This window comes from Crassostrea angulata, chromosome 7 (assembly GCF_025612915.1).
Source record: "Crassostrea angulata isolate pt1a10 chromosome 7, ASM2561291v2, whole genome shotgun sequence".
In the NCBI taxonomy this organism is placed as follows: domain Eukaryota; kingdom Metazoa; phylum Mollusca; class Bivalvia; order Ostreida; family Ostreidae; genus Magallana; species Magallana angulata.
Genome location: NC_069117.1, coordinates 30748004 through 30774325, shown reverse-complemented (window position 1 = coordinate 30774325; position 26322 = coordinate 30748004). Strand labels below are relative to the sequence as shown.

Below are 26322 nucleotides of genomic sequence, written 5' to 3'. Positions count from 1 at the left end.
AAAAAATTTTACACACTGACAATTGTATTAGAAAAGGAGGAATGAGCTACATAGGGCTCGAACCTTGGACCTAGTTTGAAAACCAATGCTCTACCGACTGAGCTTAAGGTGGAATAACACACTCATTAAAAGTCACTCAAATTAACAGTTAATAATTTGATTATGAAAGATAAGATAAAAGACAGTAAATATGTCAAATAAGCAAAACATTTGCAGTTTAGGGATAAAAAATGAATGTCTAAAAAATCAAATTCAGTAAGTAACAATAAGAGCCCTAAATGTGGGATTCGAACTTGGGATGTACGGATCACAAGCCCAACACTTTATCCACTCGGCTATGGAATAAGTAACATGTTGCCATATCGATAAAATCCTTTTAATAAAATGAAATGTCGCTTCAATCAGAGGTCAGCCATTTTGTGATGATGTGTTATTCCACCTCATTCAAGAGTTATCCCACTAGCTAGTAGGAGTGTGGCAGTACTGAGCCTATATTATTACTAAATACACACTATTACACAATTTAAACTAGAACTGTCCTAATGGGACTAATACCCCCGCAAGGCTAATTTCAGACGGGACAAATAATTGAATTGAATAATAAAGGTTTGGAACACAAACAAAACAAAAATTCTAGAATTGTAAAAAAAAAAAATTAGTTAAAGAAAATTTAAAATCAAAATTGTCAGAATTTCACTGTAAATACCAGTACATATCTATAACAGTAATATATTTACAAATGTATGTATCTAATGATATAGTTTTTTTTTAAATTCAATTGATTTAAAGAGAAACCAACAAAATGACAATAATCCCTCCCTTTGCAGTAAATGGAAATACCGGTAGCCAAGCAATGCTCTTCTGTTGATAAAACTTTCAATATCCTTCTAATAAGAGTCTTGACAGATGCAATTAGTTGTTTCAAATTTTCCTCACTTTCTCCTATGTCACAATGGAACTCCATATCAGAAAATTGATCCCATAGGACAATGATTTTCTTTGATGAGCTTGTTAAATTCAATAAACTCCCAAAACATTACCATAATTACCATACTATGTAAAAATATGTAAAAAAGAAAATTTAATATTACAAACAATTTTAAAATTGCCAAAACACTACAATCATATCAGTAATTTTGAATTTCATTTAAATTAATGCCCAATAGGGTCACTTCATCGATTTACTTGACAAATAAATTTAAACAACCTCTAAAAATAGTTTAACTTCTTTATTAATAATGATATTATTTATTTCCTTATAATGATAGAACTTTTGGTTTACATGAAACAGTTTTAAAATGGCCCCAAAACCATCACCCATTTTACAGATTATCAATTTCCCCTAAACACATGCTCCATCTGAACCATGGCTCAGATAATGGCTCCCTTGGGACAAATGAATTCAGCCACACTTGTCTTTGATGTTCTTATTAGCTCCTAAGAATTTATCATTGACAAACAAAAACTTTGCATTGTCAGTTGATAGAATACTTATAAAAAATAATTTTTTTTATTAATTAAGACATAAAGACAAATAACATCCATCTGGATGTATTTATATAAATATATTTTAGAGTGTTTTAATACTATTAATTAATAAAATCTGTAAGGATTACCTCCCTTACTTTTCAACATTAGTGTACAATATATAGAATAAGGAAAATGAAAACTGTCATAAAATCATTAATTCTTGTCTGATCTTAAAAAAAATTGCAGGTGCACATCTTCAGATGGTGTTCAACATATGTACAAATTTTCAAACTGTTCCATACAGTAATAAAAAATTCTATAGGGGGGACAAAGTTGCGTCTACAGACAGACGGACGGACAGACAGACGGACAGGGTGAAACCAATATACCCCCCTAAACTTCGTTTGCGGGGGTATAACAAATGGGGTGAACTTAAACTAGGGCAACAATTTTCCTGTATTCAGTACTGCCTTGGAAAAGATAATGGAATCACAACAGTTACTATAAGATTGAAGTTGAATGTTTTTAATATAAATTCTTAATCAAATCAATATGTTATCTGTGCAGAACAATCTTAATAATTGATTAAAGTTATAGAAGTTCAACACCATAAACTTAACAATCTACTAAGTAGATGGATCAATTCTGTAGCTATTGTTTTATCATTACCATTGGATCATAGACAAGGGTAGTCTTTTCCAGATATACATATACCGGTACTCCAATGCATTTTGTATATTAACATTACAAGAAAAATTCTTTTTCTTTTCTTCATTTATTGAGTTTTGACATCAAAATAACAACATATATGTATAAAATTCATAAGAAAAAACAAAAAAAAAAGTTGATTATGGACTGTTTCAGAACTAATCCATTGTAAAGACAGGATTTATTACTGATCAAAAAAAAAAATAAATATATGGCTGATGTACAAGTACTTTTCTTTCAAAATAGATTAGTACATAATAATATGGATTTGAAACTGTAATGTACATCTCATTCAAGAACATCTCCCCCCCCCCCCCCCCTTCTCCGAAAAAAAATACCCCAGGTATATGGAATCATAAAAGTGTTTCTGAAAAATTAGCACTCAAATTTATATACATAAATGTACAATGTACGACATGCTGTCTTTCATACGTCAAATGAAAGTTCTTTTGTATAAAATGTGGTTTTGTAAATAAAGAACACAGAAACTTGCACAGAACACAATGAATTTTTAAATTGTAAAATCCATACAGCCAGAGAGACCCTGCTACTTCATTTGCAGTGGTAATTGTACAACTGTATACTGCACACGTAGACAGTAAAATGAACTTGATGCCTAACCTTCCAGACATTTTTAAAAATACATTGACTTTGTTCAACTCTCCCTTTTACTATTATAATTCAAGATTTTGAAAATCAAATGAAATTAGATTTTTGTCTGTAGATTGAAATATAACTGTTCCGCTTGCATTATGCAGCATATAACTTGCCTAAACAGTCCAGATATTATTTTACATTTGAGCAATACAAGTGTTTGTAAAAAATAAAATAACAACACACATACATACTTCATTTTTGAACAAGCACCACATTATAAATTGAAATTTATGTGCATGTACCACAAAAAGCTTTCTTCCTTAATATATTTAATATAAGAAGATATGTCTTAAAGTCAACAACATTTTATATATAGCTCTTTCCAAAAGGAGAAAATAATCCAGGTATATTCAACATCCCAAAATATACATATATGTGGCAATAATATATTTCCTAAAAGAGCTCAATGTATACCTAGTAAAAAAAATCAAAACATATATTGCACTTGCTTGTGTAAAAGTTGTATTAATTTGAAACAAACACAATAACACCAAAAACCCATAAATTATACTACATGTACTAGCTAAGGAAAGGGAAAAAAATGAAGAAGAAACAAAATAAATCATCTTAATATCTACATACAGCTCTAAAAATGGCTAAGATTTAAATAGAACAAAAGGCAGAAATATAACGCCAAAAAAAATTTACATACCCCAGTATACATGTACTTCTTGGTTTGGAATAGTATAAAATCAAATTCTCATATAGGGTTTACTTTAACCATTTATTTCCATCCATAAAATCATCATTCAGTACATGTATGTCATTCTACTTTTTTTTTAAACCATGCAGGCACCACCAAAAAATACATCATTCTGAAAATTGAGCACACATGCAGTACTATTAATTGTGTGACAGTAACATTCAATGTACTCATCATTCACTCAAAATCATGAATTCCTAACAGGTATGAATTATTGTGTTCATGCATGCAACATCAATTCAATGAAAGTAAATGTACTGGGACTTATTTATATAATAAAAAAAATTAAGAGTATCTGGTACACGTAGTATGAGACAAGGGGGCAGACTTAAAATGTGTTCTCCTCACAGACTAATAATGAAAGAGAGAAATTTTTCAGAGATCTAGGAAAAGGAAGTGTAACACTAAACTGAAAAAATACATGTATTGATAATATACTATACACTGGGGTTTTTTTTTTCAAGAGAAGTTTTATTGTAAATTAAAACTTCTGTAATATTCTTTTGACAGTATGTATCGCATTATAATTAAAACACAGTGACATACAATGGCAAGAGGTTTGCAAATGGAACTCACTGCAATGACCTGGGATATGTGTGATTGTGATGAAATAAACCTAGTATGTAATTTTTTTTATTTGACCTAGGTAATTAAAATTACATGAAATTATTATTCTTTATGCTGGCACTGTATTCTAATTGTGACAATTCATCTCATAAGCACTTTGCTGCAGTAGTTTTTACTAGCCCTTCTCTAGTTTTTATTCTTTAAGAAAAAAAAAACCAACAAGGCTTTAGTTGCTATGGTTTTGATGGCCATGAGTATTGGAATGTCAGTGTTGTTGATGGTTGCTGCCATTCCATGTACCTGGTAGTATTGACAGTAACTATCAAAGGTTTTTGGTTGCTGTAGATTGTTGCTGTGAATCCATGGGATTCATGGTTGCTGTAATCAGTTTGCCATCAAATGTCAGTAATATAGGGGTTGCTGTAATTTGTTGCAGAGTGTAATGACCAGTTGGTGCTTGCAGTGTATATGTACATGTATATATACACATGTAGTTCTGACTGTTATTGTGATTACCAGAGTTTTGTGTTGCTGGCTTGTTGCTGTGTATTCTGTCAGTAACACTGTAACTGGCAGGCTGCACTTTGTTGGGTCGGCTGGAGTTTGGCAGATGGACAAAAACAGAAGGCTAGTCCAGCCCCTGCTCTACACTGACTTATATCGTTGGCATTCTCCCATCTGTAATTAGATAAATAAATGTAAAGTTACAAATAAAGGAACTTAAATCTTTATCATGACAATTCAGACAAACTTAATCAAAATCAAAAAAAAAAAAAGTTTGCTGCCAAAAAAGAATTTCACTTTATTTCTAAACTTTTGCACCTTCCATGTTGACAATTTTTTAAAAATCAGAATGCACTTTTTATTGGCCCTTTAATCATATCACTCTATTGTTTCTCATTTAAGGGATCTTACAACTGTACATTTATAACTCAACATAGAAGGTTGTACTTGTATTTTAAGATAACAGACACTAATGTGTAACAATGATGATACAAATCATCAAGGAATTCTTTTTATTTTACTAACTGACAAAAAAATTCATAAACATGTATCAAAGATTCTGTATAGTTCTTTTTAATCATATATATTTCCTTTGAATTCCCATTAAAGTATTGGCATTGACCATATGAATATACACGTAGTTCAGTAAAACAGTCTGGATGGCCTTTGCGCATTAGTACATGTCTGTCTGATTATAGCACAGCATATCACACTAAACTTAAAGACAACAAGTTGTGCAAATATAATGAAACACATAAAACAGAGGTTACATACAGGTTTACAATTAACAAATAATAATGATGAAGGAGAATTAAGTTGCAAACTCATGCTCCATCCCATTCACATCATATATCAATTAGTACAGTGTAGAATAAAAAAAAAATTTGTTAAAATTGATAAACAACTGTACAACTCCAGCAAGCTAAAAGAGGATAAAATATATAGTTGGTTTAACTAAATCTGTATAATTATATAAATACATTTTATGAGCCCCCTCCCCCTCCTTCTGACACCACTGACAACAATTATTTATAGTAACTACATATCAAAGAATACAAACAGGTACTAGCTAGTACATTATATTGCCTTTTCCAATATAAGTAACAAGATTAATGTAAACCAATACATGTATATATGACAAAATCGTGGACTATATTTCTATGAGCACATTCTGTAACACTGTATTAAATTGTACACGTGTTACTGAATACAAAATCTGTGTTTAAGTGCTATTGACATGCAGGTGAGAATACCTGCACAAATGCCACAGGAGATGAGCATGGTGGATGTATAAGAGGCATAGGATATCCCCGCCCCAGCTCTGCAATTCCCTATACTACTGACAAATGTCCACCTTGTAAGCAAAGATATCACAGATGTTGTTTATGGTTAGATAAAAGGGAAGGTATACAAGAGTTTACGGTGAAGCGCTTTAATAGCCAAAAAAGCAATTTTTTTAAAGCCACACACACCTTTTTTTTTATTCAGTTGCAATACCAGGTAGCAAAAATTATCATTCAGTGCAATTATACTATGGTACATATAAGTATTTGTGAGGAATGAGAAGTTTTGCATTTAATACTGTAAAAAAAATAGCAAATGAAGTCAAAAAAAATTGTAAAGTTAGTTGTCAAATTACATTTAAAAGTAACTGCTTTAGATTTTGAATGTACATGTGAACATGTACACACAACTATGTTACTCAGGACAAAAACATAAAACAACTTACTTATCCTCAATGGGATCATAGGATTCAACAGAGCTCAGGTAATTGGAGCCGTCATGACCCCCCACAGCATACATCTGACCCCCCAGGGAGGCCACTCCAACCCCTCCCCTACAACAAGACATCCCAGTAACAAAGGTCCAGGTATTGGTGTGGGGGTCGTATTTCTCACAGGAGTCCAGGGGAGAACTGTCATCAAACCCTCCTGATTCAAAATTCAATAATTAAGGTTCATGACAATCTGTGACAACTGATAACTAAATACAGATTTTATTTATTCCAATAAAACTACATGATTCTATGCCAAGATTGTACAATGTACTACATGTAATAAAAATATATAATTCTGTTATTTTCTGAACCCTTTACACATTAATATGATATTCATTGATGCATGGGATCAATTGCTGCCATGTCAGTTTATTTTATAGTTATTCAAAAAGGGCAATAATTAAATAAGCTAAAAGAAATCAAATGAGTTATTCCTTCTATCAAATCTTGCAATACAAAATAAAAAGAACCCTGGTACCTGCCTGTGCATTATTCTGTAGGGCTATTTTTTCTGGTCTTAACATATACATGTACCTTCTTTTCTCTGAATTCCTTACCAACAACATAAAGGTAGCCATCTAATTCTGCTACCCCAGCCCCCGCTCTGTGGCGGTTCATGGGAGCTATGAAGGTCCACTTATTCAGGAGTGGATCATACTTTTCACATTTATCCAAGGATGAGATTCCATCATTTCCACCAACAGCATAAATGTTGTCCTGATATAGAGTAATATACATTGGAAATGTTTAGTATCAAGGTGCATAAAGTAAAACAATAATGCATTAAGAATTACAAACTTTCATGGTACCATGCAGTATGCAAGGATTACAGGTACATAAAATCTCATGATGTAAAGCATATATATTTGAAGTTGCATTGCATAAATATATGCTATTAAACAATATTATTTAAATATTAATGAGATATCTTTTAAAAATACTTTCAGCTCAATTTTCACATGTTAAAATCAGAGTGGAAAAACCTGTATAACAAGTTATAAAAATTCTGTCTCAATGAAAATGAAGATAAATACACAACCCTCTAATGTATACACATTGTCTCATAGCAAAAATCAAAAATGTGGCCTACTTTCAGTGCTGTGACTCCTACACCTCCCCGGGGGATGTTCATGTTGGCCACCATTGTCCATTGGTCTACAGAGGGGTCATATCTCTCCACCAGGCTGTAACATGTGGAGTCATCTAGTCCGCCTACAGCATAAATCGCTGCTCCTAGACAGGCCAGAGCAATTCCTCTTCTACAATACATGTGTTGAATATTTAATCAACCTTGCTTCATAAAAACCATCTTGAATACAGCTAGTGGCATGAAGGCTCTTTATATAATGATTTTTGGTAGACAAATTTTAACCATGATTCTTTGCCAGCAAGATGACTGTAGAAATCGAAACGAACATTAACAGTATTATATGCAGACCAGCATAAAAATTTCATTAAAATCCTTGATGAAAGTTACAATAAGTTACTTTGTTAAATTCTAGAGGGTGGGGGAGGTGTTACTTCTTCAGTTTCAGTGGTTATTTTTTTTCTTATATCAAACATACCTGGGTGTGGACATGGGTTTGACTGAGGATTTCCAAGTGTTCAACGCTGGATCAAAAACTTCACCACTTTTTAGGTGCTTTGTGCCATCATGTCCCCCAATAGCATACAACAAACCTATTGTTATTCAAAGAACAATATTTTAACAATTTCACTTATAAGCGTCTCTCATTTAATCAAGAACTTAAAATCAAAATGTTAATATTTCAAAATGTTACAGACAATTTTATATATTCAAAGGACTTTAGTACTGTGACTAATCTATTAAGTATTCTAATAATTCATCATTTATATGTTTACAAACGAGGAAATAAAAAATAATCATATACATTCGAAAATTGTATTCTATCATTGCTAAATGAATCGAAATTATATGCAAAGGACACAAAGAGATTTTATCACAAAAAGGAAACTAATAAATCACAAAATACAAAGTTGTAACAATTAAATTAGCACTTCCTTGTTTTGAGATTTTTCCATGAACTTGCTGAACAAAGCTGATCTGATTACAGTTATGGAAAATTTTGCTTTATGAAAAGAAAATAATCCCAATCCTTTAAACATTTCTAGCTTTTAAAAATTACTGTCCTCCAAACACTGACCTCCAGAACAGCAAACTCCAACATGGCGCCGCCTGGTGTTCATTTCACTGACCTGGAACCAGCGATTTCTGCGAGGGTCATAGACCTCGATACTTTTGAAAGGGTCGCCAGAAGCTCCCCTACCCCCAACACAGAACAGGACACCTGAAAAATATAAATAATCTTTAATCTCAAAACCATGACGTACATCAAACAATTTTTCAAAGCCTTATGATTTAACAGTATTATATGTATCAGGTATCTGCGCATCTTAAATCTTTTATCTCAATACCATGCATATAAAGTCAGGTTTGCAGTCTTACCAAACTTATATTCAATTAAAATAGTGAAAACAAGTATAATGGTGCTAATATCAAATTTTTCAAAAGTTCTGCCCCCCCCCCCCCTCCCCCAAATTAAACAAGTAAAATCATTAATCTAACCTGCATAGCTTTTCCTAGGCCTTGTGTTTTCAGATATTCTAACATTGGACACCAGGCTAGCTAAGGACATCTGATAGGCCTTTGCTTCATCCACATAGTCTCTACATTCCAAGTCCTTACGAATCAATTCCTCTGTAGCCACTGTCTGCAACAAGTAGGCAGGGCTCAGCAATGGCAGCTTGATTTTTGACATCAGTTTCCCTAGATGACATTTGCGATTTTCCGTGTCCATCTTTACCCATTTCATAACACCCTCGTAAATCTGATTCTCATTCTCTACATTCAGATCAGGGGAGGAAACCAACTTCTCCAAGAGGTCAATGGGCAAGGTTTTGAACTCTTCTGTATCCACCACTTCCAAGAAATTCTCAAGGATATAATCGTCGGCCATTTTGATTAACTCTATCCGATTATGTTGATGTGCGAAATTGTGAACACCGATGCAGTTGGTTGGATGCAGGTGCTTCTTCATGAATTCACAGCATGCTTTAGCAACCATTTCAATCTGAAGAATGGAAGCTGCATATAGAATGGGCTGCACATTTTCAGTGGTGAGCTGGACTTTAGCTGTGTAAGCATATTGCACTAATTTTTCCATGGCGCTCTCGTCTATGTCATGAATAGTGACCTCCCTTTGTCTGCTCTCCGTCATCTCCGACATGAACATGGTGCGAAAATAATTACTGACCGAGGAGAGAATAACTCGATGACATGAGAAAGTCTTCTCTCCCACCTTGATATCTATGTCACATAGCTGTCCTTTCAAGTAATAGTCATGAAATGTCTTGAAACAATTCCTGTAGTGGTTTTTGGACTCGATTTCCTGATTCACAGAAATCTCCATGTTAAGTTGATCCATGGTCGCCATCTTCTTCAGAATTCCAGACTTTTTGTCACTCTGGGGCTCAGAGGCAAACTGAGGTTTGGGGGGAATCGGTGGTGTAAGCTGATAATCCGGTAAACTATCTGACCTGTGAGGGAGAGGTGGTCCCTGGGCCATCTCCAATAACCTTGTACCTATGATTGAAGGTCAGTGAGTGTGATCCAGATGATGAAAATGTGCGTCTAACTAGGCAAAGATTGCACTTCATAGCCCAGTTGCTCATGCACTTGCACCTAGTTTGACATGTTTGAGTGAATCATTGTTGCACTGCCCCAATCAATCATGGGTCTATCTTCATTTAACACTGTCTCCTGTAATTAAAGTGTGAAAATAAAAATTTCATATCAATATCATTAATTTCATGAAAATAAACTGTTCATGCTAAAATCTTCAGAAATGTTGTAACATTAAAACAGAATTTGTAATTTAAGTAAGAAAGGGTGAAATTCTTAAAGCAAACATAAACCGTGCAATACAAGCCATTTTATTTCCATTAAAGCCTTTAAAATTGGTTGACCAGGCAGCTTTGCAGCTTGGTGTCTAATCTTAAAATTATATCGTTGATCATTCAAAAAAACTATAAGAAATATTCTGGAAATTTTACAATTTATGGCAATACGGAGCTGTTAGATCATTAAAAATTTAATAGATATACATACCGATTAGTGCTCTAATACAAGACTTTTAATGTTCATATGGTCAATGTTTATTACAATTTACAATTTTTTCAAACATGTCAAATGAGACAACCTGGTAGTGGTAACAAGGATGAAAGCATTTTAGGTAAAAGAAAAACCAATATTGAATGTGATCTTGTCCAATTTTTTTTTGCTCAATGGCCTGGATAACATCTAGGGAAAGAGCTTCATCAGGGCTCTCAATTGTCAATAATTTAATTGGGCCGTTCAAGAGCCCAATTCCAAATTCAAAAAGGGTCATTCTTTTTCCAGTATTAAGTGTTAATTTTTCCAATACTCATTTCTCCCCAAAATAAAATGTGACGATCAGACCGGTTTAAATATAGTTCAGTTGGTAGAGTACCTATAGACTAAAGACTCAGAAAAGGGGTGCTTACAAAATGCCACCGATGTCTGGTGGCAAATTATACCATCAGTGAAAAGAATAATTTACTTATGACCAGCTTACATTCATGTTCACAAAACATGTTTTTTCTTATTCATTTTATGAACGATGAAAACCATCAGGTAGTCTACCATTATTATAAATACCGGTACCTGATTTTCTTACACGTCCATTCCCATTCAGCACTCCGACAACTTTAAAAAATGTGCATTCACTTATCCACAAAATCAAAACTGTTAAAACAGCACATGTCAAATTAAAAATAAACGTTATTATCGTGAGGTGATCATCAGGCTGATGTTGTGATTTCGAGAAAATTCGAAATGGCAGTAGCATTGCTTTAACGTACACATGTAAGTTCTACTTGCGCAAAACAAACTATTGACGAGCAAGTATGATATGTATTGGTTTACCTTTAAATGGGCGAACAAGTACTGACAACAAACAGTACAGACTAACTCAGTAGCTGTTGATTCTTCCTTCGCACTAATTACGCATGCGCAGATAATAAAACTGGTGCGGATCCAGAGAGGTGTAAATATTACAAATGGCAAAAAAAAGACAATTTCAAGTTGTCAAATGAAAAATTAATTAATTTACATGTAACGTTCAATAAAAATATCAATATCACTGATTTAATTATGTTTATGTTTTGTTTCGTATTTTTTTGGGTGTATTTTTTTTATAAGAACTTTTTATCTCTATTAACAGTATTTGCAAATTATATACTAATCTAACTTAAACAATGATTGATTTTTTTGCATTTGGTTTATTTAGCTTACTATACAAATTATAGAAGTTTACTATGATATACTGTCATTAGTTACACTTAATAAAATAATTATTTCGTTATATAATGTCTCTAAGAGTTGTGTCATAATATAATTCTCTATGGAAAAACAAACCAAAAAAGAACAGTTGTAATATAAATAAAGTTAAGTATGATTTTATTCACAGAATATGATGAGGTAAAAAGGAATACATGTAATACATTTTGCACATTAATACATGTATGCAAACATATAAACACAATTAATCAACAAATAAATTAATTGAGCCTATTTAATCAAACCAAATGATTTACAATCCAAGTTGGTTTAGTCAGATAATTATCATATGATAAACAAGACTTCAGAAAATAAGGGTAAATCCCCAAGAAACGGAAAAAAGAAAACTAGCATCTTTCTGTGTCAGTCATAAGAGGTTAATTAAATTCATATTTATCCTCCTCTAACCAAATAATAAACTTCAATAGTTTTTTTTCTATCACAAATCACATCAGAATTATATGTACAAATTTTGGAAAGGAAGTAAAATATACCCCAAAACTCATATAAATGCATGATCAAACAGTAAACAAATATGTTGCAATATATACATGAACAAATATCAACAGCTCTTTGAATTTTTCAGAAAGATAGTTCTTAAAAGTTTGCTTGCTGTATTATAAAGATGACAATTTTTACTCACAAGCAAAAACATGCAATTCTACAGACAGGCAGCCAACATCACATATAGCCATTTCTATTTACAGTTTAAGTTATTTAAATATATACAACAGTTTTAGATGAATACATGTAAACATTTTGTTTCTGAATCAATATCCTTGGATGGGCATATTGTATAGAGCAGATTTGTCTAATTGTTTTACTTCAATCTCCTTGAATTGCACACTTGGTTCTCTTGACATTGGTAAAGGATTGTCTGAAAATATAAGATTCAAAAAAATTTAATTAACAGTTCATGTATTCAATGAAATGTTTTACTCAGTATATATAAAAAATGATTCTTATTAAAAAACAATGACTGTCACAATTAATGAAGATTAAATTTTAACCGTAATAAATTTCAATTATCCACATGCATGTATATAAGCACAGATTACACCATCCGATATCATTCAATTGATATCAGATGCAGAATAATGAAAAAATAAACTTTAAAATCTAAAAATAATAAATTATGTTGCATGTATAAATTAATTGCTATTAATTTTACCTTCTCCGCCTGGTTTCTGACTAGGATCCACTGTGAAAGTGTGTTGAGTGCTCTCTGCATCAAAGGTTGGCTGGGAGGGCTGGGGAGGGGGTCTCCTAAGGCACTTCTCCCCCAGGGTGGGCTTGACGTCAAACCTTTCTGGGTTCTCAAATCTCTCCAGATTTCTGTGTTGGATGTGGTCATTTATGATTTTCTGAGCCTTAAAAGAATAAGAAGAACATTGTTATAATCTGAATGCCAAAAGTAGAATACAATTAATACTTGTGATCTGAATCTTTTATCAATTATAATTCCTGGTACATAAAAAAATACATGATCATTAAAGTCAATGATTAAGATATTCCCCTTCATTCATAGAGATTAAAAGATATATTACCATAATTACCATTTCATATATAGTTGTTTAAAAAGGGCGAGAATTTTCTATTCTGATCAAAAACATAACTGATATTAAATCATGAATGAACAAGAAATGTACAGAAAAAAATGAAGAAAAAAATAAAGTCAGAAATAATGACTTGGAAAAACTCAAATTCATTGAACAAACTCAACAACTACAAAAACATTATTGGATAAACCTTCAGACACCATGCACAATTCTAAAAGACCAAGAATTTTTTTAAATACTTTTCTTATTTCTAAAAAATGCATTTTCTGTACTCTAAATTTTTCAAATCTTATAGTGTATCTCCGATTAAGATGATAAATAGCTTTCAATTGTTCTTTTCTCAACTTGTATTTATAAAGCAATGATTTAAAAGTTTTAATCAAATTAAGAAATGTAAATGACTGTTTATACACATGCATCTGTCAATTATAAATAATCCGTCATCATCATACCTGATCCCTTATATAACTATAATTTATCTGAAAATGGTTACATATTTTGGTTACTTTGAAAATGAGTTCTAGGCAGTGGACAGTTTAAAATCCTTCATACAGAATTAGAGATTAGTGATCTTTACAGTAAAAAGTCTTTTTCTAAAGAATCACAACATTTACTTTAGTTCGTCACTAAATTAATATTGCATGCTTATGCATTGTATTAAAATCTAGGTAATACCTTTTGAGCATTGAGTATGAGGTTGGGGTCAGCCATGGTTTCAGTAATACGGAGGTTGTTTTTGACAGCTTTTGAGGCAGTAGATCTGGCATGCATTGGAAGCTGCAACTGGTAAGCACTGTCTGTGAAATCCGCCTCAAATTCCGAGGGTTGTTTCTTCACCCTGATTTAAAAAAGAATGTACTTACTATGATCAGCAATAATGACTTCATAAATTAAAGCATATCAGATTAATTTCCAATACTGGACTCTCCTTGAATTGTATATATCAAACTTCTGAATAAGTTTTTATTTTTTTCATACAAAAAGAAGAGAATGACTCAAAGAATCATTTATATAATAGGAAAATTATAATTTTTTTGACAATGCAAATGGTTGTAAAATGCTTTTGCCATTAGCATATACAGTTAACTTGGTCTTATATAATATACATGCAGCTTAGTACAAAATAAATACTTTACAGACTTTATTAATTACGATTGAAAGATTATTATACACTAGCCATACACTCCAAAAACAAACAACACTGAACATAAACAAGTGCACCCATTAGTACAATTCAGTTGACAGTGGTTAATCAAAATTTTTGTCAATAAAGAACTTAATATTAAATTAAAAGACCATGAGATGTGATCAAGATACTACATGCAGTTGTAGAATTTTTGCCAAATTTGTGCCTCCTTATCTGATAATTTTGAGGTGAATTTTGCTGCATTTAAACATATTAATACTTGATGCAATCATCCATCACAAAATTCTCAGATTAAAAGGTGCAAACACTGCATTCATAAGGAGAAAATGTAGATTACTGACATATAGAATCGAACCAGATTTATAAAGTTAGAAAGAAAGATGTAAACATTTTTTTAAGTTGTAAATGTTGAAAAAATTTGTTACTGTTGGAGTTTACCTTCACCATAAACAGTGTCAAGAAGTTGCATGGTCATGTGATATCATTATGAATAGTGAAAAATACAATTCTATCCTGCTACAAATCATATAATTTTTTTTTTTAAATGATAAATCATAGTAATTAAGTTTTCATATTGATAAATGTTCAACCAAAAGATTTCAAGAATGTTCGAGAAACATTTTTTTAAAAAAATTGACCATGCATCCTCTGAACATGCAGACAACAACAGTGCAGCTGACACACACACACCTGGCAGATACCCACTTTCTGTTGGTCAATAATTCATAGATCCTCTCACACAGGGCAGGAGCTGCCCCCTCCTTACAGTGAATGGTTCCCTCTATCAGTTCTTCTGGAATCTCCAATTTGTGACGTTTTATAAACTGTACAATAAAAGTAAATCTGTTAACTTTAAATTTAATTTACGGCACCAAATTCGAACAATGACCATGCGTATGTTATAATAAAATATTCTGTAAGTGAACATTTTTCCACAGTACATTACCAATTTCAATAGGCTCCAGTTCTTTAGTTTAGAGTCTAATGATGTGCCATTATTATAAGAATGCATCTGAATGTCTTGTGGGAAGTACCACGAAAATATTTCAGCTATCAGGTATCCATTTGTTAAATCCCTGGAATCAAAGTTCAGATGCATGACATGTTCTTAAAAGGATTTATTTAAGGAGTATAATTAACGATAACATAAAGCGCCTATAAACACAACAAATATCTGTTACGTACATGTATGCAGATAAAAATGAAGTGTAAAGAGTAAAATTTCAGGATTTAAATAACTTTTACAAGTAAAAATCTAACAATTATGATAATTTGATTTACCATTTTGCTTGTTTTATCTGCCAAGTCAAATCTAAACTTTGTATCCACTTTAAAACCTCTCGTGGTAAGCCAGACATCTTTTCAGCTTTGTTCGTTGTTATGAGCAACAATAAAGTCCATATAAAGCGCTTGTGTCTACGCGTAGATCATCGAAATTTCAATGCGTCTCTACAACCCAGTTACTAATATTTTAAAAATTTGAACCATTCATGGTTGAACTTCCGGAATATCGCTAAGAGTCTTTCAAGGGGAATAACTCTCATTAAACTTTTATTCTACACCAAGGTTCGTTGCATTGATCAAATACATTAACAGTGGGAGTTGTAATTAATTGTAGTTTCGCAATGATTGTTATTTTTACAATTCACTATTTTTTTTTTAAACCTAAAATAAATAATTTCAGGATATCAAATACGTTTAAGAGAGAGAGAGAGAGAGAGAGAGAGAGAGAGAGAGGGAGAGAGAGAGTAAACAAAAAAATATATTTCACTGTAGACTTCATTTCTTTTATTTAGCAGCAAGTTTCAATTTCAAGAAAAAAAAATATACATTTAAAAGACCTGAAATATCCACACTTTTAATAAGAGGTCTGAAAATCTGTCACCACTGAATAAAGTGGATTTTAAATCAAATGTATGATGAATCACAATGTTTTGTTTCTTTACATCAAGGAGACAAATAGGACAACTAAAGCAGTACATTGTACTCAAAAAATAAATATTCATGTTGTCTATCATAGCACATCTATGGTCAATTCAAATTTGCCAAGACAGATTTAATTTCTTCCACCATCTTTTCCCTTTGAACTGTTCTCTGTAAAAGAAAAAACAAATATTTTTTAACAGCTATTACAGCTGAGAAGCACAGACACAAGCTGCAATATGGATTTCTACAGAATTAAGAAAATATGGACTCAAAATTTTGAATGGCATAAATGCATTATATAAATGAGACACTTAAGAGTTTATATGAAAGATTCTAAGCATCAATACAGCTATATAAAACAACTCTACATGTGGTAGCTAAACACAGTTTCGTATAAAATCCAGGGGGTTTTTCTCTGGGGAAAAGCATGATGGGTAGGGATTTTCCTGCTATTTTTATGCGGTATACATGAAAATCAAATTTTTAAACTCTCAGTTGCATAATATAGTGAATTATCTTTCGAATACATGAAAAAAGTATGTAGAAAAATTTTAAAAATTAATTTTGTGAGACTCTAAAATAAAGGGCGGTAACTCCAAAAACATCCCGATTTTACACATGCAGAATTTCATGAATTTTTTAGCGGGTAACATAGCTCTTTAAAAAGCTGGCGAATGTACCCTGAAAATACTATGAAATGATGCCTAAGGACTTGTTCTTGAAAATGTACAGAAATAAAACTGGCTGGTTTGGTTGCATTCTGCTTTTAGGGGGAGCCTAAAATGCATGGGTGTACTGCATTTAGAGGCATCCTTTTGTCCATTTTCCGCATGTTTTGAGTGCCAAATAAATTCTAGCATTAAGTTACATGTGCATTATTTTTCAATATTTACAAATTCACGATTTTATCTTTCTATTGATGTATAAATATATATGTAACATATTTTAACAATTTATTTTTATAGGGGTCACTTTTGCTTGCCCCTCATCTGAAAACGTCCTTATAACGTTACATATAAAACTGTGTTTTGCACCCTGTACAAGGTATTTTGGATCACACACCTCCTCTCGGGATCCTACTATCCTTAGTGTGACAACTCCCATCTCAATTTCAGAACCCCCAATGATGATTGCAATGGGAATGGAGTTGGTCTCACAATACTGGAACTGATCCAAAGCCTTTGGATTCCTCTTGTAGGACTGTTCAGTCTGTAAATAACAAAAGATAAATAAACCATCTTCTTGCTCTCACATTTTAGAGCAACTGATATTTTTAAACACTAAAATTAGAAATAACTTCTGCTAACCTTTATGTCTGCATCCCATAATTCTTTACAAATCTTCATCCTCTCCTCCACCAGATTTTTCTGGGCAGAGACGACATAAACTTCAGTTTCTGTTGTCCTTGTCTTCGTGTTTGAAGCCTGTAAATTAAATGATCAACTCATTCAAATGAATTTATAATTGAATAAACATAAGTACTATCAACTCTACTTCTTATATAAAGTTCATCGACAGCATTTGTTTTGCTGGGACACAATTAATAACGGCAAAATTTTTTCATTAAGGCTGATACATGTACTGTAGTAAAATGCTGATACATGTACATGTATTGAAGTAAAATGCCTACCAGGGCTCGAGATTCCATGATGGCAAAGACCCTTTCCACTCCGATGCTCACGCCTACACATGGCACTTTCTTTCCTTTAGAATCGAACATGCCCACGAGCCCATCGTATCGCCCACCACCTGCCACACTGCCAACACTCACGCTCTCATCCCCATCAGCACCAGCCTTGGGATTGTGGGCAAAACCTGAAAAGTTGGGAGAATAAAAGGCATCATGCATAAATTACAAAGTACATGTACACAAAATAAAATCAGAACCATACATCTTCGTGCATAATAATACACATAGCAGTCTGAATTTTTATAAGCATTGATCAAAAATAATAATAACATGTTCGAATGAGTACTGATTTACAGTTATGAATAGTTTGTGACTATTTTAATTGCCCACCTTGCAAAATAGCTTCATATATGACACCTGTATAGTAGTCAAGTCCTCTGGCTAGACTCAAGTCAAAAACAACCTGCAGAAGATTATTAAATCAATCAAATGGAAGAGTAAAATCACTGGCTCCTTTTTAACTAAAAAACTATCTTTATTCAATGCATGCATGTACCTTGTCTGTTATTCCATATAATTCAAGATATTTAAATAGGACTCGTAAATCTTCCAATCCCTCCACGGCAGATTTCTGAGCTTTCATGGCCTCGTCTTCTAAAAGTTTGTCAATCAGCTCAGTTCTACCTAAAGTCAGCAAGTGGACACATTTTAGATCATTGATGATATGAAATAATTTCTTAGTCTCACTTTTGGATATTACTTATAATCTATCAATTTCACTGTATGTTGAAGCAAAAAAAATGATTTTCTTTAGCATAGGAATCCCATATTCCCATTAAAACTTTTTCTGATCATTCTACAGGGTAATAGGGCATTTTTTTTTTACTTCAGAAAAATTTCTGTATTGCATTTAAACAAAGTAAATAAAAATAATACATTAATCGTACCTTTCAATTCTACATATTTTCCTATCTTATCTACAGCTATTGGGTCAATTCCCTTTTCCTGAATCATTTCTGCTCTGACATCATCCCAAAATGTCTGAAAAAAATGAATCTTATAATGTCTGTGACATAACACTAGAATTACATACATTATTTATAATATCTCATTTTCTTTTTTTTTTACCTGGTTATTAAATCAATGAACGTATTTCATCATAACTTTCCTTTATCACGCGTATCAATATCAATACCTTTTCTCATAGCCCACCTGCTTCTAGTGATTACCTTATCTAGCTTGTCCACAGCTGAACAGGCTCCCCTAAACTTGTCGTCTGGGACTCCGCAGGCCGCAAACATTCCGTCCAGGACCTTCCTGTGGTTTATCTATAGAACAACACAAGCAGTTACAAATACGTTATATTATTTTCATCTAGGGTAATTGCATCCTATTCAGCACTTTGTTTTATTGAATTCAAGCTGCCTTGAACTTTGATTTTCAAATCACTTATAATTTAAGTTTTGGGTCAATCTATCAAAGCAGGACTGCAAAACTACAAATGGTGATTTTTTTCATAACTACAAAATGAATTTTGTCAAAGTTTAACCTACCTTTATAATGTATTCCCCAAGGTCCAACTGGTTTAAGATTTCTGACACAAGTTTAACACACTCTGCATCAGGAATCATAGCATCGTATTGACCCGCAATGTCAAAATCCTGCCCAAATACAATATCAGTACACAATGTACACTCAAGCATTCTTTGGTGTCAGATTGGGTATCTCTAACAAATTACCAGGTACTATCATACATGCATATATCAAACATCATAGAAACTTGAATTTTAGTGTTGCATTAAAAAACGATCTCAGTACATGTACTACTTTTATTACATTTACAAAACATCTTTTAAAGTCTTTGACTTACACACTGATAAAATTCCCTGAATCTTCCTCTGGTCATGGCTGGGTTATCTCTCCTGTACACTTTGGCAATGTGATAACGTTTGACGTTTTGAATCTTATTCATTGCAAGATATCTCGCAAAAGGAACCTAATAGCATTAAGGAACTTTAACTTGAATATCCACTTGTCCATTGGGCAAGTTCTAAACAAATTTTACATGACCGAATGCAATTTTTACTTGTTACACCATAAAGTCATACTGTTATTAAATGGTGCCTATTTAAACTTGAATTACTTCATAAGGATACGGTTAAGTCATATCGCAGTGATAAGAGTTCTCCACCTTGATCCTTTAAGTCATAGATTAACTTGGAATCTTCTCCATATTTCCCTGTCAGGGTTTCCTGAAAGAATACAGTTCAAAGTACATGTACATGTTTTGAATGGATGTATGATAAGATGATAAAGCTGAACATGTACGAAGGGAATTCATTTAGTTCTCATTATTTTAAAAAGATGTTAATCTTTCTGGTTTCATATGGAGACAAGGTACTCTATAAATTTTAAACATTATAACTGCATGGGAACATGATAAATAAAATAATGAGTTCATGTAAATGCATTTCACACTATGTTCTTTACTTGAAAACTGGAATTGGAAGTAAACCTTGGTGTGTTGTACAATTTTTTATATACCTGTATGTAGTACATATTACATAATGTACACATAGTGCAGTCTAACATGGGTACACATCAATGAATACCTTGAGCTCAAAGACGGGGGTGTCGATGGTTTCTGCCCCGTGACGTTTGAAGCACTTGATGATTGTGTTGAACACCCCCTCCCTGATGGCCATTTGTTGTGGATTATAATCTCTCGTCCCCTGAAACAATTGTAACTTTATTGCATAACGATAGCTATAAAACTGATCATTTTTATAATTGTTAGCGTAAAACAATTGTAGAATACTACATTGTAATACCAAAATTATCATATCTCCACTTAATCTTAGGTTTCACGTTGATACTTTATTCCTTTATTTGACATGTTCAAATATTGGTACTCAGTTTACACTTCCTTAATCTATAAAATGAAGAAAAAAATTACATAAAAATCATAGCAATTTCTTTCTTACTTTGGGACATTTGAGGACAAATTTGGTCTTCTGAGAATCATCTCCTAGTTTGGCCTTCAGCTCCAGCAGCTTAGCTACTTCTTCACTGATCTATAAAACATAAAACAAATTACAAGACATGAAGCATTCTTTAACCATGCAGGCTTTTGTGCCCACCAACATCTTGCTACTTGCATCAAGACATTTCAGATGTCTATAGCCTTCACAACTTTGTTCTAACAGTTCCACAGATTTAATCACACAAGTACAAACAGAGTACTTCATACTTGGCCAAAACAGATCAATGGTGGTGTTCTTGTAATTTCCTGTAAGACTGACAAAGCCATTTTCATTTACCAGGTACTCTCAATTGTAGCCGACTACAGTACACAACATTGGCTTGAACGTACATGGATGCACTTGTGTAGTACATAAATGAAGTGTATTGATAAAACTTTCATGACATTGCATCATGTCTGGAGGTCTGAGGTTAACCTAGTGCCGACTGAGTTTCCATTTTATTTGCTGTGTATGATGCAACACATTTATAAATCAAAGTCAGCAGACACAGATTTACATGTACTGGTATCCATGTTCAAAATATTTTTCTCATTTTATATTGATAAAATGATTTTTTTTCATTATTCTCAAAAAAATTAAATCAACATAGAAAATATCATAAATGCTTCACAAGCACAATAGAAACATGTGGTTAAACAGGTTTTAACATCTGGAAATTTAAGGGGTTTTTTTCTGTACGACATTTATGTCTAATCTGGGAATTAAAATATCTTTCGACAATTTTGGATATCTTTAGTAAACTTGTAATCACAGTACATGTACCTGTTTTTTCCTTTCTTCAGCATCTGATGGCACAAGTTTAATTGTTTTGTGCAAATCCCCACACCCTTTCATTTTTTCTATTGCCTCTTTCTCAACACTTATAGAATCCATGCTGATGTTCATACAAAACTCTGCTCAGTCTTACAATCTTAGTATCCCCATAGATTATGTCCACGCACTTTTGGAAAAGACCTACACAGTGTTCCGATATTCAAAAGGATATTTCAGCCGATCTAGAATATCAGTTTTTTAGAACCGTACTCATATTTAAATCCACAAAACATAGGTAATTATCATTATTTTTCCACATTTAAGGAGTTGTGAGAAAATGCCATTTGTGGACGTTGAGGCCCAGTACTTCAGATAAGGTTAGATAAGGACTAGGTACCATTCATGGACTTAGGTCTTCCCATACACAATACATCCATGACACAGCCCTGTTCCACAATGAAAAAGTAAGTGAAGTTTTTCAAACCTCATTGCTTTTTTTTTTTAATTTTTAATATAATGGTACTCTAGGCCTAAGAGGGACCTATCAAATCCACCTTCTTTGCCCATACAGTGAAAAATGGCTCCAATATAGACCTTCTATGCCCAAACAGTGAAAAATGGCTCAATATAGTAATTATGTACTGTGCAATGTGATTTGCCATGTGCTCCCACAAACTTCTAATAAGCATGCACACATGCATTCCTTAGCTTGTGATAAAATCAAAGTCAAAGAAATTAAGAATATATGACAACATGGACAAAGTATTTGTATGTAACTCTATTCGTAAAATACATGTACCATTGTGATTGTATGTTGCAATTGAGAGTATAAAATGATAATTTAAACAAATTGAAGTCTGCTTTAGCTATCAAATGTTAAAAAAAAACCTTGAAACTGGCAAACATCTAACAATTTTTTTAATTCTCCTAATACTGATTTCCACAACCCAACAAAAATTTTAAAAATTCTTAGTAAAAGTACTTCGAAAAAGCTATGAATGGCATACACCTTACCTGGTCATTTGAATAGAAGCGGACAGCCAGACAACGAAGATGGCGAACCAAATATTGGTGATGAAATTTACAAAGTGGCAGAAGCATGGTGACAGGAACAACAGGAGGACAGAAATATGGAAAGGAGATAAAAATCCAGGTCAGCAAATCTGGTGAGTAAACAAGACACACCAGAGATCAGGTGGGTCCTAAGGTATACTGCAGAATACCCCTCCCCCTAAAAGATCTCCTACCCCCTAATAAACTCTACCCCTTCCATTTCAAGGCTGCATCAGAAATGTAAAAATTTGAATAATTATGGCCTAGGTATTGGGATCATTTAAAGAAGATTTTTTAAAAAGTATTTTATGTCCTGAGTAAGTAACGCTTAATCTCATTCACTCAATGTTTCTACGTCAAAAGATCTAACATTTTAAATACAAGTATGTATACAAAATATTCTTTGTAGAACAGGAAATTTTTCAGAACAAATGACAAGCTTTTATGGTTCCCACAAGGCTATGTTGAAATGGGTCTACTTTTTTACCATTTTTAAGGTAATAAGCAGACAAGCAAACAGTTTAATGGCTGTCCTTTATTTTGTACCAATACTTCAAGACAGATATTATTGCTCAACACCGAGTCCAGAGTAGTTTACCCCTAAACCTTTGACTTGGGAACCTCAAAATAAAAACCAAAAATCTACTTCCTAGGGGTTGCCTGTGTCCCTAGTCTGATGTCTGTCAACCAACTTATACAGATGGACCAGTGCAAAACAAAAGGTTTTTTTTTTCAAAAGGGGGCACACATATTTAATTTGAAGGTTGTCTTAATTTAAGCAACCAATTCTTTATAATTATCTGTAAAAATGCCACCAATTTGTGATGCGGACAACACTTCGTGCATATGCCATGTGGTTCTACAATATTTTAGTGGATTCATGTTAAGTTTTAATTTGGTTGTTAATATTACAGAAAATTAACAGAGGGCATCTTTTATTTAATTTGGTTTGATGGTAAACATTTTTTTTAAGCATGTGCAATGTACCACTACCATTAGCACTGAAACAATAATAATTTGCTCAAAGCAGCCTGGCATTTTAAAACAACCTACATGTAGGTATTCTTTCTACAGAAGTTATTAACAAAGTCAGTTGAGAAGCACTTCAAGCATGGTACTTAAACATTTCCTTAGTTGATATAATACATTTTGTAGAATCCTTAATGATGCAGACTTGCTAAGTGTACCGATTACTTCAAGTACCATTATAAATTAGACTTTATTTCCATCACAGTAAATCTGATCTATAATTGTTTGTTCTTTGACTCATGCATGGTAAAGATGTACAATGTATTAGTTTTTCAATAGGGGTAGATAAGTAACAGGTCAAAACTGGGCAATATATTGGGTGGCAATTCATCAGTTAACATACATTCATAAATAATTATCACAGATTGTTACAAATGAAATATCAAATCTTGATATATTGATTTATAATAACTATTCAAATCAATAATCTGATGTACATATATAGCTTTGTGAATTATGTACACTATTTTACATTAATTAGTTTATTCTGCAGTATACCTAAGTATTCCCACATTCCCTTCCTTAACTTTTTAAAAATTTCAAAAAATCTTTACATTATGTACTGTTTTGCATATCTCACAAATTAATATATGGTACCACAAGTACTGTAGTATTTAGTGATGGTGCATTAAATATGAACTCCTGATATAAAACAACAAACCAAGCATCCACAAGAAATCATAGAATTAAATTATACAACAAATGAAAAGAGTCTTTCTTTTTTCTTCATAAAATTCACCATATTGACGCTTTGTCTCATTCACTTGAGGCTTAAGTTAAGGTATTCAAAACAATTTTGAGCAGAGGAAATTCTAGCTAAAACATGTTTCACTGCAGATGGTTTGTTAGATGGCCAATCCACTTAATATACGGAGAAACTAAAACTCACCTTATCTTTTTCGGCTTTATCTGCTTTAAGTTTTCGAACAACTTCTCCTTGTATCTTAATTTGTTCTTGAATTGCAGACCGGTTTACATCATTTTCTTCCATGATGATCGGTGATGCAATGTGTTCCGGAAGTCAGGAAGTAAAAATTAAACTGAATGCCATATTTTTCCGAAAAGGGAACAGCAATGTTGGTAATGTCGGTTGTTGATAGTGAAGTTCCTTATCATTTGTCACCTACGCATTTTTTTTTTAAATTAAAATTGGTAATCTTAGGTATATTTCTGTGTATTGCAATAGAAAAACCCCGTTTCAATCATGTTAAAAAAGTGTATTCAATGTACATTAAAAAGTACCTTTTTAAAGGTACATGTACATTGAATACACTTTAAGTTTTAAAAATTCAATTGAAAAAGTACTTTTTTAATGTACATTGAATAAAATTCTTTAACATGATTGAAAGGGGGTTTTCAGTGAATTTACATAAATACACATAAGATTACAATTTTTTAATCATTTTTTACTTTGAGAACAAATAATTAGAAACTTCACTATCCAACAACTGAGTCCCTGTGATTAATGTTTACCTAATTATAAATGATTTTTGCCATGAAATCAAGATTAATTTCCAAGGAGGTTGATACACAACTTTTAAAGCTACAGATGATTAAATTTTACATGTTTTTTAGGGACGTAATTTCGTGTATTCCCATTCTGATAAAAGGAAATACGACTTTTAAACTCTAACTTATTAATTTGTGGAGGATGTTAATTCGTGGATGAGAGGGACCCACGAATTTCACGAAAAGTGAGCCACCACGAAATCCAATGATTTCACAATATTATTTTTTCTCTGTAAGCATTAAAGTGATTATTTGTACCGAATAAGCTAAACCACGTATTTTTTAAAAAAAGAAGATTCAATTTTCCATGAAAGACACTGCCTTCATACCAGTATGCAATTTGGTACACTGTATGCCATTGGGACAAAGAAGAAATAACTGGGATTATACTTTGATCAAATTTATTATTTGCATGTCATGTATATACATATATATACTACATTTGCCTAAGCTAAATAAATTTTATTAAGTTGTACAGAACTTAAATAATGCCTGTTTTCTATATCTGGAATGTTTTAATTGCATTTGTTACGTCTTGGTTTTCTGTAATATTTTTCATTAGACACCTCTCTCTCTCTCTCTCTCTCTCTCTCTCTCTCTCTCTCTCTCTCTCTTATGTTATTGGAGCAACTCTTGGCTTTGGAAAAAAAATTCTCAATTTGATAAAGAGTTATTTCTCTTTCAGGACTTATAGTTTCCAATGCAATATATGCCAAATTCTATACCGTAAATTAATTGATTGTATTGAGTAGTAACAAGATTTCGACATCGGATTGTATTCACTGGCATCACACACAGTTTATACCGAGTTTGGTTTTAAACCCATTTGAACTTAAACCATATGGATTTAGTATTTTATCTTAAACAACATCGATCGAAACATCAACCAAGAAAAATCTTATATTA

General features: G+C 32.5%; 3 protein-coding genes and 1 long non-coding RNA gene across 10 annotated transcripts; 1 reads left to right on the top strand and 3 right to left on the bottom strand.

Annotated features, from left to right (window-relative positions):
• Window positions 1–2232: 2232 nt before the first annotated feature.
• LOC128192731 (kelch-like protein 8) lies at window positions 2233–11434 on the bottom strand. 3 transcript variants are annotated; one of them, XM_052865666.1, is made up of 9 exons: window positions 11353–11434; window positions 8974–10167; window positions 8552–8695; window positions 7952–8066; window positions 7477–7645; window positions 6944–7103; window positions 6339–6540; window positions 5863–5963; window positions 2233–4783 (listed from the first exon to the last, which is right to left on the bottom strand). In XM_052865666.1, exons 2-9 carry the CDS (start codon window positions 9971–9973, stop codon window positions 4761–4763), a joined length of 1914 nt encoding a protein of 637 aa, XP_052721626.1. In that variant the 5' UTR covers window positions 9974–10167; window positions 11353–11434; the 3' UTR covers window positions 2233–4760. The 3 variants fall into 3 exon arrangements, with proteins under 3 accessions (XP_052721626.1, XP_052721624.1, XP_052721625.1); XM_052865664.1 differs by lacking the exon at window positions 11353–11434 and adding an exon at window positions 11092–11283; XM_052865665.1 differs by lacking the exons at window positions 5863–5963; window positions 11353–11434 and adding an exon at window positions 11092–11283.
• A 435-nt stretch (window positions 11435–11869) lies between these two features.
• Window positions 11870–15911, bottom strand: LOC128192754 (spermatogenesis-associated protein 4-like). 2 transcript variants are annotated; one of them, XM_052865705.1, is made up of 6 exons: window positions 15754–15911; window positions 15419–15548; window positions 15163–15296; window positions 14001–14163; window positions 12938–13136; window positions 11870–12643 (listed from the first exon to the last, which is right to left on the bottom strand). In XM_052865705.1, the coding sequence occupies exons 1-6, from the start codon at window positions 15828–15830 to the stop codon at window positions 12537–12539; spliced, it is 810 nt and encodes a 269-aa protein (XP_052721665.1). In that variant the 5' UTR covers window positions 15831–15911; the 3' UTR covers window positions 11870–12536. The 2 variants fall into 2 exon arrangements, with proteins under 2 accessions (XP_052721665.1, XP_052721666.1); XM_052865706.1 differs by having other exon boundaries at window positions 15178–15296.
• A 326-nt stretch (window positions 15912–16237) lies between these two features.
• LOC128156617 (histidine--tRNA ligase-like) lies at window positions 16238–24943 on the bottom strand. Of its 4 annotated transcripts, none has more exons than XM_052818820.1 (14): window positions 24797–24943; window positions 21013–21102; window positions 20641–20760; window positions 20185–20280; window positions 19899–20024; window positions 19582–19689; window positions 19258–19356; window positions 18976–19069; window positions 18585–18712; window positions 18419–18491; window positions 18029–18213; window positions 17706–17822; window positions 17461–17607; window positions 16238–16566 (listed from the first exon to the last, which is right to left on the bottom strand). In XM_052818820.1, exons 1-14 carry the CDS (start codon window positions 24896–24898, stop codon window positions 16504–16506), a joined length of 1548 nt encoding a protein of 515 aa, XP_052674780.1. In that variant the 5' UTR covers window positions 24899–24943; the 3' UTR covers window positions 16238–16503. The 4 variants fall into 4 exon arrangements, with proteins under 4 accessions (XP_052674780.1, XP_052674781.1, XP_052674779.1 ...); XM_052818821.1 differs by lacking the exon at window positions 24797–24943 and adding an exon at window positions 22840–22974; XM_052818819.1 differs by lacking the exon at window positions 24797–24943 and adding an exon at window positions 21835–21968.
• On the top strand, window positions 22206–25891 carry LOC128156618 (uncharacterized). The gene is made up of 4 exons (XR_008239738.1): window positions 22206–22289; window positions 22856–22991; window positions 24874–24987; window positions 25483–25891. It is a non-coding gene; the product is annotated as an uncharacterized LOC128156618 (long non-coding RNA).
• Window positions 25892–26322: the final 431 nt, after the last annotated feature.